Source organism: Misgurnus anguillicaudatus, chromosome 21 (genome assembly GCF_027580225.2).
Source record: "Misgurnus anguillicaudatus chromosome 21, ASM2758022v2, whole genome shotgun sequence".
In the NCBI taxonomy this organism is placed as follows: Eukaryota; Metazoa; Chordata; class Actinopteri; order Cypriniformes; family Cobitidae; genus Misgurnus; species Misgurnus anguillicaudatus.
This window is the reverse complement of record NC_073357.2, coordinates 40,602,472-40,617,463: the sequence shown is the minus strand read 5'-3', so window position 1 is coordinate 40,617,463 and position 14,992 is coordinate 40,602,472. Positions and strand designations below refer to the sequence as shown.

Here is a 14,992-nt window from a genome sequence, read left to right as displayed (position 1 = left end):
TATTTTTGCAATTCGGGACAAATCTAGCCCTTTAGATAATACTCATTCTGTCATCTCCCAGAAACGCTCTCACACTGGCCCTAGGCCATCAGGCCATCCTTATTTTTGAGCTCTTCCTTTATAGCAGAATTCCATTGCAGGTTGCATTTGCTTTGAAGTGAATCAGACAGCCATGCGTTCCTCAACGTAGAGGTCGGTAACTGAGGGCCATAGTTATTTGGGCTCACGTGCTGGGTTCTTTATTGTGCTGTTTACCTGCGTTGGCCCAACAAAGACGCCATAGTGGTCGTAGAGCTGTCGGGTTTTGACATTTGGAGAGTTGACATTTCCAGAGCCAAATGTGTCCACTAGAAAGTAGCCATGATGCCATTTAATCCTGCCTGCTGCGTTTTAATTAAAGGAGAGAGAGAGAGCTTTTCCCCCTTACTCTTTCTCTTTTGCGCCCTTTCCCGCTTCACCTCCTCCTTCTCAAGCACACAGATTAGCTTCCTCAATGTAACAGCATGTGAGAATCATTCTATCAGTGTCAGATTAAAAAAGCATGAAAATGACCTAGAGTCACTAAACCTCTCATTCACTTGCTTATTAGTGGGCACTTTTTTTCCCTTTCTTGCAGATCTAGTGTTTAATGAGAGTGCTTTGACCTAGGATGTCTTGGAGAGTAATAAATAAAGAGGCATTGTGGGTAGTTTCCTGCAGCTACAAACTTGAAAGCATCTTATGCCTCTATATATGAAGAGTTTCGTTGCAAAACGAGATAAATCCATTTTTTAAACATTTTTGTGAAAACAACCAAAAAACAAGATTTCTGAACAATTAAAAAAAAACGGTGGTTATCTCGTTTTGCAACGAAACTCTTCATATGTAAAAGATTAAAGGGATAGTTCACCCAAAAATTATCATTTTCTCATCCTCATGTTGTTCTAAATTTCTTTTTTATATATTTTGATAAATGATGGTATAGCACACAGCTGATTGTAACCATTGACTTCCATGGTAGAAAAAACAGATATGATGGAATTCAATGCACTGCAAAAAAATGATTTTAAGAAAAAATGTCTTAGTATTTTTGTCTTGTTTTAAGAAAAAAAATCTAAAAATTCTTAAATTAAGATGCTTTTTCTTGATGAGCAAAATAACCCAAGAAAATAAGCCTATAGTTTTTTGACCAAAAATATCAAACCTAAGTGATTTTGTTCATAAAACAAGAAAAAAAAAATCTGCCAATGGGGTAAGCAAAAAATCTTAAACATTTTTCTTAAACACTAGTTCAAGAAAAAATGTGCTACCCCATTGGCAGATTTTTTTGTTTGTTTTATGCACAAAATCACTTAAATTTGATGTTTTTGGTCTAAAAACTAGACCTATTTTATTGGGGCATTTTGCTTTTTAAGAAAAAGCATTTTAATTTAAGAATTTTTCAATATTTTTACTGAAAACAAGACAAAAATACAAAAAAAAATTCTTGAAAATCATTTTTTGCATTGTGGGTACCAACAACCGTTGTGTGCTTACCATCATTTATCAAAATATCTTCTTCATCATTTATCACAATACTTCCATAATATTTGTTTTCCTACTATTAAAGTTAACGATTACAATCAGCTTGCTATTATTTATCAAAAGTTTATCTTGTGTTTATCAGAAAAGAAATTCATGAGGATGATGATGACAGAATTTTCATTTTTGGTTGAACTATCCCTTTAAATTGATTTCTTATATACTATAATATTTTATTCAAGTTCTTGTACAACATGCTGTACTTCATGAGATTATTTGTTATACCTTTATTCTGGAATGGGGGGTACGCGAGGACCAGGATTGGGTACGCGTCTATGCGTAGGCTACACCATACACAACGCAGAAGTATAAATTTGGCTTTAGCAATATCCAACCAATGTCTTCACTATAGTGTCAGAAAAAGTGGTCAAAAATGGTCCCTAGCTGTCATTGGGACAGTACCCTTCAAAAATTACACCTTTGTCGCTAAAGAGTTCATATTATTATTAAAGAGGTAACAAACATTGCTAAATAGCACTAAATTGGTTCATAGCTCGTAATTATAGAGGAACCATTTTAGTGCTATGTAGCACCTATGAAGAACCATACGGGGTCCACTTAAAATGGTTCCTCTATGATAACAAGCTAAGAACCACTTTAAGTGCTATTTAGCACCGTTTGTTTTTAGAGTGTACATACTGGTACCAAAGAGTGCAAGTTAGGACCTCAAAGGTACACATGTATACATATCACATCTAAATGGTACATATTAGGACATTTCTAAAAGCTATTGCCCCAGTAACAGCTGGGGACCATTTTGTTTGTGGTGTGGTCCACATGATGTGTTTTTATGCCTAACTGCATTAAAGCGTTTAGAAGCACCAGTGTAGAATTTGAAGGCCATAGAAATCAAAACAGAAACCATGACATCCAAGATCTTTTCAATCGCGTGTCTGAAATTGCTCTGAGTTGTTTTCTTTAGACAGTCAGTCTAATGGCTTGAAAGGACCCATTGCCCTTCAAACTGAAATACGTGCCATCTGACAGCCCAAAATATAGAAGTTGTCCTGTAAAAGTAGTTTATGAACACAGGACCAACTGCACTTTCCACTGTTCACTAGGGAAAAGTGGGTGATGTACTGTGCATCAGCTTGCCCGTTTTACTCCACTCCGGAGGAATTGTGGTTATGTACGCCATATCCTATTACAATTATCTTCCCACTCAATGGTTTATATATTACTGGGGATGCCCTCAGTTATTTCACATATCATCCTCAGAGGAGTAAATAAACAGCTTAGCTCCATTCTATGATGCCAAGTCCTCAAGGCCATATGCTTTTTCATATAAATCAGAACATGAAATGAGTCTTATCACAGACAGTAATAGGTGATGCCATAATATTGGTATGTGTTGCAGCACTTTTATCTTGTGCCATATGTATTACCCACCCACTTGCCCCCTTTCCATCAATCTCATAAATGCTTAGGCAGAAACGCACATACTTACACTTTCCCCCACTTCTTGCCTCCGAGCTGCAACTAAATACAAAACGCAAAAGGAAGTCAGAATGAATGCTCCAAGCGAAAGAGTGAAAGAGAAGGGGAGAGGCCAGGTGGTGTAATTTCCTGTGATTGCATGTCCTAAACACGCACAGACTCCGGTTCGAGTGTGTGTTTACGGTGTGCATGGGTGAACCAGTGTGTGTTGGCTATATACACAGGGGGAGAACTATGGCAGCTGATTGCATTCCCGTTCATTTATTAGAATGCAGATGAGCCGCAATGAGGAACATCTGCGCGCTTTGTTCAGTCTGCTTCACGTTTCTTTGCCTCTCTGCTATCTGTCATTTTGAAAACCAAGATCCCCCCATAAACGTTTAAACTGTGCTTATATACGAAGGCTCTTTACATGTGCCTCCTTTGCTCTTTCTCCTTTAAATTGGATGTTATGAATGACTTTGAGTGTGTTCAATTGAGTGCAATATAGACATGGTGGAGAGAAAGATGTAGAGAGAAGTAGAAAGAAAATAAGTAAATGAAGGAATGGTTGCAGTCTGAGCTTAAACCTGCATCACCCACATAAGCATCATAGCTCAGTGTACCATAAAAGCCTGCTAACCCTCTCACCTGCCACTGAGTAGCACTGATAAGACAGCTTTTTAAAGGGACAGTACACCTAAAAATGAAAATGCATTTACTCACTCTCATGTTGTTACAAACCTGTATAAATGTCTTTGTTCTGATGAACACAATGAAAGACATTTTGTTATACACTCACCTAAAGGATTATTAGGAACACCTGTTCAATTTCTCATTAATGCAAATTATCTAATCAACCAATCACATGGCGGTTGCTTCAATGCATTTAGGGGTGTGGTCCTGGTCAAGACAACCTCCTGAACTCCAAAATGAATGTCAGAATGGGAAAGAAAAGTGATTTAAGCATTTTTGAGCGTAGCATGGTTGTTGGTGCCAGACGGGCTGGTCTGAGTATTTCACAATCTGCTCAGTTACTGGGATTTTCACGCACAACCATTTCTAGGGTTTACAAATAATGGTGTGAGAAGGGAAAACATCCAGTATGTGGCAGTCCTGTGGGCAAAAATGCCTTGTTGATGTTAGAGGTCAGAGGAGAATCTGCCGGCTGATTCAAGCTGATAGAAGAGCAACTTTGACTGAAATAACCACTTGTTACAACCGAGGTATGCAGCAAAGCATTTGTGAAGCCACAACACGCACAACCGTGAGGCGGATGGGCTACAACAGCAGAAGATCCCACCGGGTACTCATCTCCACTACAAATCTGAAAAAAGGCTATAATTTGCACGAGCTCACCAAAATTGGACAGTTGAAGACTAGAAAAAACGAGTCTTGATTTCTGTTGAGACATTTAGATGGTAAAGTCAGAACTTGGCGTAAACAGAATGAGAACATGGATCCATCATGCCTTGTTACCACTGTGCAGGCTGGTGGTGGTGGTGTAATGGTGTGAGGAATGTTTTCTTGGCACACTTTAGGTCCATTAGTGCCAATTGGGCATCGTTTAAATGCCAAGGCCTACCTGAGCATTGTTTCTGACCATGTCCATTCCTTTATGACCATCATGTACCCATCCTCTGATGGCTACTTCCAGCAAGATAATGCACCATGACACAAAGCTCGAATCGTTTCAAATTGGTTTCTTGAACTTGAGTTCACCATACTAAAATGGCCCCCACAGTCACCAGATCTCAACCCAATAGAGCATCTTTGGGATGTGGTGGAACGGGAGCTTCGTGCCCTGGATGTGCATCCCACAAATCATCATCAACTGCAAGATGCTATCCTATCAATATGGGCCAACATTTCTAAAGAAAGCTTTCAGCACCTTTTTGAATCAATGCCACGTAGAATTAAGGCAGTTCTGAAGCCGAAAGGGGGTCAAACACAGTATTAGTATGGTGTTCCTAATAATCCTTTTTACAAACATTCCTCAAAATATCTTCCATTGTGTTCATCAGAACAAATAAATTTAAACAGGTGTGTAACAACATGAGGGTGAGTAAATTACATTTTTGGGTGAACTATCCCTTTAAATGTTTCATTTCTTGTTTTTGTGCAAAGCGATTTGGTGGTAAGGGACTCACTGCCTAACTTCAGTAGAGAGTGAGAGCGAATCAAAAAGCTGTCCATAGAGTATTACCACGGCTCTGTGCTACTATCGCAGTGTAAACCAAATAGCTAACAGATTTAATTTCACAAAATCAGGCTTTGATCTCACAACTTAAAAGCACCTGATAGCACTTTAATGGACTCGATAAGGAGTGACAAACATTAGTCCTGCTTTATGAAGTACCCCATCACTCCTAATAGTGTAATGATGTGTGAGTCTATTGTCTGTGTTAAGCGGCTGTTAGGAATGACGCAAGACAGTCACAGCAGCATCTGGTTTAGTGGTGTGGGGCACAGCACATGTCCAATTTCACAGCCATCACACCAAAGCATTTATAGTGTTGCTACAAACTCCCGACACATTTACTTGCCAGATTTCTCCGCTGTCCTGAGAACAACTCTTATCACACAATAGCAGACAGCCTGTAAATTTGATTTGGATCCATTTCTTTGGTCACCACAAGACAAAATAACATTTAAGGTGTTCAGAAAGAATCCTGCCAAACATCCATCTTGCAATGGCACATTCATTTTAGGAAATTGTTCATATTGCCTAATAATGTCACAGAGATGTCATCATGATGTATGAACCTTCAAAAGCGATTGAATTATTTTTTCAATTGTCCACTTCTCCGCTCTGGAATTCCGTGCAGTTTGTCGTAGATGCCTGATGACAGCGCTGTAGCCATGTGATTATTTTAATTCGTAGTGCTGGAGAGGTTTCCAGCATCTTCAAAAGAAGCCTGCAGGGAGGAAGAAAGATGAGCACCGAGATATATCTCTATATGAAGGCTTAGACTAAGCACTGGCAATAAACATGCGCATTATTCATGCAACTGGTTCACAAAATGGCATTTCATTTGGATTTAGCGCATCATAAATGTTTAAATGTACTCGGCGCTCAACCTTCTGTCTTTTAATAGTTTTATGCTGTACATTTGGAGCTCAATAGGAAAAAGGTGGGGGTTGCACAGACGGCACACACACAAGGACACAGCAGGAGAGTGTCATGACCGTACATATCATGGTCCAGCACTGTGTGCAAGCCCTGCTGGAAACGTGTCATTAACACAGACATTGGCACTATGTGTACATGTTTCTAGATCCATTGTGTATATGTGTGTGTCAATTCATATGTAATATACCAACGTCCAACATTAAATATAAGTTCAACAACACTTACCTTAGAGATTTGCAAGAATTTGGACAGGTCAGAGGTGTTTGCAGTATTACATACATAAGAGTATATTATGTCAAACACCCCTAAGCTTAAAATGTATCACATGACTAGACAAAGCAGACAATTCCCTTTACCTGGATTGTAAAAATCTGTTGAGGTTTGAAAAAGTTAATATATTTTTAAGATTAGAAATCAGAGGAAAACGTTATACATGGATTTTAATGGAAGGTGTGTGACCGAAAATGCTGCTTATTCACACGGTTTGCTTGTAACAACGACCGGTTGAATGTGACACAATTTTTTTTAAACAGTTGCTGTAAACTAAAAACACCTCAGGGCTAAAAGCTAAAAATCTTAGATGCTTCAGTTGGTTCTTCTTGTTTTTTTCGTATTTATTAAAATATACTACAACCATGCGGCGATGAGTGTATATTGCATGACATGCATTGTAACAGGCTGAAACAGATTTTTCGACACAGAATTTCGACACGCGTGCCCGCGAAATCAGCATTGCTATAGTATGTGAAATCCATATAGCTGTATAGGTAGAATTAAAAAGATTTAAAAAACTTTTCACGGTATTTATTATTTTATTGATAAACGCACACATGTCAAATGTCTTAAAATAAGCACCGGAGCAATGTTACATATAACAATGCTACGTACACACCAAACGCAGATTACTTGTGGGATTTAACATTGTGTCATGTGAATTTTTCGCTCGAGTTGAATATTTTCAACTTGGGCGAGGATGAGTTTGAGGCGAATAGCGCATGTTTTCGCAGCAATCGAGCGCACATATTGCGTCACTCGCATCGCCCCACACGAGGACGCGTCTGATTGTGTCTTTGCTTTGACTTTGTATGTAATCTACTTGCGCAAATCATTGAACTCGCGTCTGGTGTGAACCCACAATTAGTGTGTATTAGTACATGTTAACGATATGCAAAAGGTACAAATCCCAAAGTAAACGATGACGCGAGTTATCGTTTCAAACGTAAATCTCTTTTCTTGATCGACAACAAACACGCGAATTGTAGACAACAGTTTACTTCCTGGGCCGGTTGACGTGGACACGGTGGTCATTATCATAATTCCGTCTGCTTCTGATATGGCCTGTAAGTAGTCTTATGTTTTCAGATTTAAAGACTTTACTACTGACCAAATCATGATTTAAACACTAGTTTTGTTCAGTGCAGAGTAGTGCTTGTTGTTTGTCGTTTTTACGATCACAAATGCAGAGATGGTTTTAATGTTTTAGTATCCTTACCTTACCAATCTGTTACGTTCTGCTCATGCCACGCTGGCAAAGTTGATCGATCAGCTTTGGTTATCTGCATTTTCTGGATCAGATTTGGCTCATATTGATAAGGTAGTAAAGAAGATATTAACTCCTTTCAGTATTCCATTGTGTGCTGGTCCTTAATACATGGTGAGGAGTGTCACATTTCCGGCTGACGTCAGAGGTATTCAGGCCAATCATAAAGTACAGATTAGCTGGCCAATTGGATGACACTGCACTTTTCAGAAATCATTGATTTACAGTGACTTTAGCTAGGTTTTACAGACTGGGTCACATGTGGTGGCAGGGGGTTTATGCTGCACTCCAGTTCACTCATTAATGTAGGACAACGAAAGCTGCTCTTCATCTCTGTTGTTGTCCCTTAACACAAAAAACCTGACGTGGATAAAAATTATGATTTCAGGCTTCATGTTGCACCTCTCTCTCTCGATCCTCAGCACATTTGCCACGTTTGACTTTGCGATTATAATAATTTTAGCAGAACATTTGTCTGTCAAACCGAATCTGGAAATTTCAAAAGGGCGAGCTTTCGGAATAATTGAAACACTTTCATCATTTGTTCTTCCGTCATAGACTTTTTCCTTTCCTTGTTCGTTTTATATTTTTCTGCTTGCATCATGTAATTGTCTGTCTGTATATATTTGCTTTTTGAAGAATTCACGTATACTTCCATCAATTTCGTGCTGTCGCTGAGAGGAACATCTGAACTTTCTGATTCCCTCTCTCTTTAAGTAGTGCTGTCTGTCACTGCTGGATGAAAAATCTAATGCAGCATTTAGATAAAGTCAGATGCAAATGTACACAGATGGTTCTTTGTGCGCCTCTAATGAGCAATTAATGATTTTTTACTTTCTCTTTCATATGCTCTTCTCTCTAACGCACAGTCAGTTTATGCCTCGAAAAGAAGCCTGACTTGTTTTTCACACTATTAACGGGAGTTTAAAGTACTTTTTGCACAATTAATTTTCTTCGGGCTGAACAGGGTGTGCAGAAGCAAGCATTCCTGTGTTGTGTGATATGAGACGGGTGATGGAAGAAAGGACGGCGACCATGTAATGTTGCCTCCTGTTTTTAGCAGGATGAAGTGAAGTAGAAACTGGGCTGTGGATTTGATAAGGACCAGCACACTTCATGCAAGACTCTGTGACACACTGCAATCAAGTTGTCTTATCTGAAGGTCTGTTGTGTTGGACAAAGTAACAATTCACTTTTTCTGTTTTAATCTCTTTCTCTCTGTAGTGCTCAGTGGGCTGTGCTCCAATGACTGTCCAGAGAACGTCAAGGTGAGCTCTGCTCTTTTATCTCATGCACAGCACAGGTGTGTTTACATCCCCAAACCCACACTAATCTGTTGACGAAAATCTCGACAGATTTTCTACAGCATTAGACATTTCACACAGTTTTAGACTATATCCAGTGTTTTTTTTTTATTTTATTTTAGTTATTTTGGCATATACTGTAGTTTGGCTATTTTAAAAATGCTTCTAGCTCCTAATAACAAATTTCACTGATTTCTTTATGCATTGAAAAATATTGTTTATACTGTGCACTTCACCACCAACCCCATTATTTTGGCATAGCTGTCCCCAAGCTCAACTATTTGAGCTACTGAAGCTGCCAAATCATCATAAGTGTCTGCAGATTCCTTCTGTGTCTCTTACTTATAGACATTAATCCTGATTTTGTCTTTTAGTTCTGTCACTTTGTCTTTGGTCCTGTGTCATTGTTGACTAGATGTTCAGGGACAAATGTGTCAAACAACTATGGGGGGTAGAAGCTTTTATCGCTCATCTCTCTTATGTTTTCACTCTTGTTCTGTCTCCCTCACGTTTTCTGTTATCTCTTTGTATTTGTTTCTCTGCATTTTTGCACCTTTATTCTCTTTCATTTTCCTACAGTTCATATATATTTCATTGTGTTTATTGTTTGCCGACCTTCTCTCTTCAGTCCATCATTCACTCTTTTCCATTTATTTAGCCTTTTCTTTTCCTCTGAGTGCTTTCAATATTTATTATATACTCTATTATCTACAGACCTTATGCTTAAGATCAGAGACACTCATGGGGGCAAAACCTTGAGCTTGAGGGGGCCCTGAAACAATTTATTACTGTGTTTATAAATGACCCTCATATGTAGAAATAATACAACTTCTGCCAAGCTACTTATATTCTACTCAGACATACACAAATACACACATTTGGCCCTATCTTGTACCCAGCACAATTGACTTTGTCAGTGACGCATGTATCATTCGTATTTTGCACCGGCGCACAGCGGGGTTTTCCCTCCACAGACGCACGTTGGCAAACTAGGGAATGAACTTGCACTCCCTGGGCGGTTCAGTGCAAAAAAGGAGGCGTGTTCCGGTGCAAACCATCCCTGATGCTATTTTGCTGTTTCAAAAAACAATTGCGCCTCTGACCAGAAAAAATAGTCTAAAGTCAGTGGCGCGTTGTTCATTATGCTATTTTAAGGGCGCATGCTTGACCACAACGCGCGCACACACTTTGCTTATCAAATCTACACAGATGCAACAGTTATTTTTGCAAATCATAAATTGTTACAATAAAAAATATTAACACATGAGATAAGGGAAATTATTGTGGTGAGCATTGTGGAGATAGATTTTATTTATTGTGTGGCTGCGTTAAAAAAATTATGCAAATAACGATTAAAATATTTTCATAAGTTTGTTGTGTGGCTGTATTACGTTTATTTTATGTAAATAATAATTCAAATGTTTTCATAAGAAACCTTAATGTATGTGAACTTGATTTGTAAGTGCACTTTGGGGGTGGACTGCTTGCGTTTCTTGGCTTTCAGCGGTGAGGGTGGACGCAGAAATGTCCTCTGCTGGTCTCAGGTCATGTGTAGAGGCAGATCCACCTCCCGTTACACGGCGTGCCCGATTTATTCTGGCAAGCTTGGGATTCCCCCGTCTCCTGACATCGTTGTAGCGATTGCGGCGCAACGTCCTGGGGATGCCAGCCAAAGAGACAATTGTGGCTATTTCCCCACGCCTGTTTAACCGACACTGATTTGGGCGGGTTTCTCTCATCCCCATATAAAACAACTTCTCTGTCTTTGACTGCTCTTACAAGAACGTCGGACTCCTCGGCTGTGAACCGCTCCTGGCGTGCGCCTGGTAAATCCGTCATAATAATACCAACCCGCCATGGAACTTGCGCACTTGCGTTTAAAGGGAATGTTGGATGACGTTCTGATTGGTTTATTTGACATTACGCCCAAACCACACCTATGAATAATGAACCTACTTAAGACCAACCCCTTATTGATTTGCACCTGGCTCAAGAGTTATTTCTCCCGCCGGGAAAATAGCAACAGCGCCCAAGATCCGCCCACAAAGTCACTTGCGCTTTGCGCTTCACACTTGCGTTTCAGATCGTTAAAATAGGGCCCATTATGTCACACATGGCATATGCTAGGTGAAGACAGTTTTCCCTGAGGTTAATGTAAGAGCAGAGGGCTCAGTGATTAAATTAGAGATTATAGAAATGGACGGATGTTCTGACCTTAAACCTGATCCCTTAAATGTTTGTTTAACTGGGCGTTCACACCAGACACGGTAGAGGAAGCAAGTGCGGGTGATTTACATGTTAAGTCAATGCAAAGACGCGATTAGGCATCCTGCGGTGCGGTATGCACGGATGGCGCGTTCTGCGCAAATGCCGCCTCCACCAATCAGGACCTTGCTGTAGTAGTGACGTGATTACAGGAAGTGAGCGGGTCTCAGCGGAGTCACATAAGCCCATGATGCGAATTTCCACGTGAATGTCTTGAATGACTAGAATTTCACGCACGAATGAAACAAGTAAACTCAAAATGCGATTAGCGCGTTTTTGCCGCCTCTACCGCGGCTGGTGTGAACGCACCATTACAGTGTAATATTGAAGCATTGCAAGATGAATGTTAGTGTATGCTTTTTGTTAGGGTGAGTGAATATGTTTTAAATTGTACCCATTTGCATTTGTTGTGTTTGTGAGGAAAGGTTTTAACTGTTTGCTATACAATGCAAAGCAGTTTATTTGTGTGCAGACAGGTTTATAATCAATCCCACTGTCTGCCATTGTTTGCAGAAACAGGTATAGTATTACCACCTTAAACTTATAGCATTGGCTAAGACATGTGAAACAAACAGCCATGTTTCCAATTTTTACATTCTTGGAAGTCAACTAACAGTAAAACATCTTGCTAATACAGTAGTTTTCCCTGCACATTATGTTAAATGGGAAAAAGTATTGTAACATTAAGAAAATACACACTTCACCTTTAAAGACGTCTCCAGAGACTTGACATTTAACCTGCTGAGGTTCTTACTCTTTTTGAGGCTTATGCATACCAAATAATTTATTTCAGTTGCGTTTGTTTATCTTGCAGTTTGACGGAAGTCTTGGTTGAGTTTCTTGGGTTTTTGTTTGTTTACAGTCTCTTTGAAATATTTTGTCCATAGTTAAAGTCACTCACAGAGGTGTTGGTTATTCCCCAACTAGTTCTTGTGATACCTCTTTTCAGCTTCTGTCTGGTGCTTGTCTGCTGTTATACTGTAGGCATTGTTTTTTTCCTTCTATGCTTTATTTCCCCATGTTTATGCTTTTTCTCTGTTTTCTGTTTTGCTCGATCTCAGCCTGTCTCTGTTATTGTCTGGTCCTTTCATCAGTAAGATTATGAAGTGTGCACTTGCCCTTATATGCTTGACATGGCCCAAGGGCTCTCCAGCTGTTGACTATTCTTCAGCCAATCTGAGTTTGTTTGGAGTTATATTTTGCTTCGTACTGGCTTTAAAGGCTATGGCAGACATTATGTTGAGCTGTCTTGGTCAAGTTCTTTCTGTATGATTAGGTCAGGATTACTCCACTTTCATAAAAAATATTTTTGATAATTTACTCACTCCCATGTCATCCAATATGTTTTTGTCTTTCTTTGTTCAGTCAAAAAGAAATTAAGTTTAAAAAATGTTTCAGGGTTTTTCCCCATATAGTGTACTTTAGTGGACCTCAACGGTTTATAGTTTCAATGCAGTTTAATATTGCAGATTCAATGCAGCTAAACAATCCCTGCCAAGGCATAAGTGTCTTTTTAAACACAACTTCTCATCTTGCACAAGCCTTGTGATGCGCCAGTGTGACCTTACCTATTAAATAATCATGTTCTTACGTCGAAACTAGACCTCCAGTTTTTCAAGTCCACTATATGAAGAAAAATCCTGGAATGTTTTCTTCAACAAACTTAATTTCTTTTCGACTGAAGAAAGAAAGATGGAATGAGATGGGGGTGAGTATATTATCTGGATTTTTTATGACAGTGGAGTAATCCTTTAAAACTTTCAAGGGGTACTTTAGTTCTGGTCCAGGCGGGATCTCTGCATGGATTTTTTTGCACATCAGGTCCTAGGGCTGCAACCAATAGGCATATCACCCTGTAGCCCAAGACAGCTTGCCCACTTAAGCAGGGCTGAGCCTTGTCAATACTTGGATGGGAGACCACCTGGGAAAACTAGGTTGCTGCTGGTAGTGGTGTTAGTGAGACCAGCAGGGGGTGCTCACCCTGTGGTCTATGTGGGTCCTAACACCCCAGTATAGTGACGGGGACACTATACTGTCAAAAAAGCATCATTCTTTGGATGAGACGTTAAACCGAGGTCCTGACTCTGGGGTAGGGGTGTACCCTGGCATCCTGGCCAAACTAACTCATTGGCCTACTAATCATCCCCTCATACTAATTGGCTATATCACTCTGTCACCTCTCCACTAATAAGCTGGTGTGTGGTGGGCGTTCTGGCGCAAAATGGCTGCCGTCGCATAATCCAGGTGGATGATGCACATTAGTGTTTGAGGAGAATCCCCCTTTCACATGTAAAGCGCTTTGAGGGCTGCAGAAAAGCGCTATATAAATGTAAAGAATTATAAATTATTGTTTATTATTATTATTAGGGCTGGGTATTGCAACCAATTAAGTGTTACAATTTAATTTTTATTTATTTATATGGTTTTGATTAAATTTCGATTTATTAAGTTAACAATATTTTATTAACATTTTTAGTCTGCAGACATGTAATTTATTTGGTGTGCTGTCACTTTAAGACCTGCATGCAATGCACTGATCCAATAGACTGTTGCGTGCCTAAACCGACGTAAACTTTCGGGCTGTGTTTATTTATCGGTCTGGCTAGTGGCTAAACTAATCTCTGAAACAAATACCTTGTTGAAAAATAAAATGTTTTGGTTTGCTAAAAACGATGGAAGACGACGAGCATGAGGTTTGTCAGCCATGCAATAATTCAAGGACCTGTAACTAACATTGTATGTTAGCTCAGTGTAATAGTTCATACGTGTTAGATAGAATATATGAACGAAGGTAATTTACTTATCATTTATTAACTGCAGCATTTTGAAAATTTTGTGTAAATATGTCCATTTAAGTGCAAGGAAACATATACCCAGTATCTGCGCTGTCTGAAATCTGAGATGTGGATTGATGAGCGCGCACTTCGGAGGCACTCACACAAAACTTCTTAAACAGTGTGAAAGTAGCGCACTGAAATCTGTTGCTCGTCTTTTTTACTTAAATATGTAAATTGGCAATGCCTATAACGTACGCAAATAATAAACTTTTGAGCATCATTCAAGTTTGCCCCAGGTCATCGGGGTATCCTTACAAGCCCTGCCAGAAGTAAGCACCCACATTAATAATCGTTTCAGGGTTTTCCGAATCAATATTGTTTTGTTTAATTGAACATCGATTAATATTTGAAGAATACATTTTTTAACCCAGCCTTATCAGGTGCCCTGTTTGCTGTCCTGTTACACACAAACAATGTCCATTTCAGGACTGGCAGATTGGTATGTTGCGATTTTTGAGACATGTTTATTTAATGGATTTGTATTGTAATGTTAAATAAGTGCCATGCTCATGCTGAAACAACAACCACCAACAAGTTTAACAGACAGAACCAGCCAAATTCAACATTCGTTGATGTCTTTTGGGGTATTGCGAACTGGCCATTCAGAGGTATAAAAATATTTAATGCAAAATATGAGCTTCAGGCCCTGCTGACATCAGAATCTCTTGCCACTGGCTTTCTCTTCCATTCTTGGCAGCTCTATCTATTTGCCTGCACATTTTTCATCTGTATCTGAAGCTGCCAGGTCATCTTCTCCCTCATTTATGTCAGTTTGGCGCTGAGTGACGGAAAGCATCTGCTCCACGATTGTCTCGCGTCCTGTCAACATTGTCCATTGGCTGGATTCGACAGTTGCTCTGAACATAATTTACAACTAGGGAATCATTTCACCCCTAATCATGCCCCACAGATACATCTGTTTAATAATTTATGCCCA

At 39.4% G+C, this 14,992-nt stretch overlaps 1 protein-coding gene across 1 annotated transcript in view; it reads left to right on the top strand.

Moving 5' to 3' along the window:
* itfg1 (integrin alpha FG-GAP repeat containing 1) overlaps positions 1–14,992 on the top strand; it is a 158,943-nt gene that overhangs the window by 111,261 nt on the left and 32,690 nt on the right. The window contains exon 13 of the mRNA XM_055207749.2: positions 8,874–8,917. Coding sequence (XP_055063724.2) covers positions 8,874–8,917 — 44 coding nt within the window. The remainder of the gene's footprint in view (positions 1–8,873; positions 8,918–14,992) is intronic.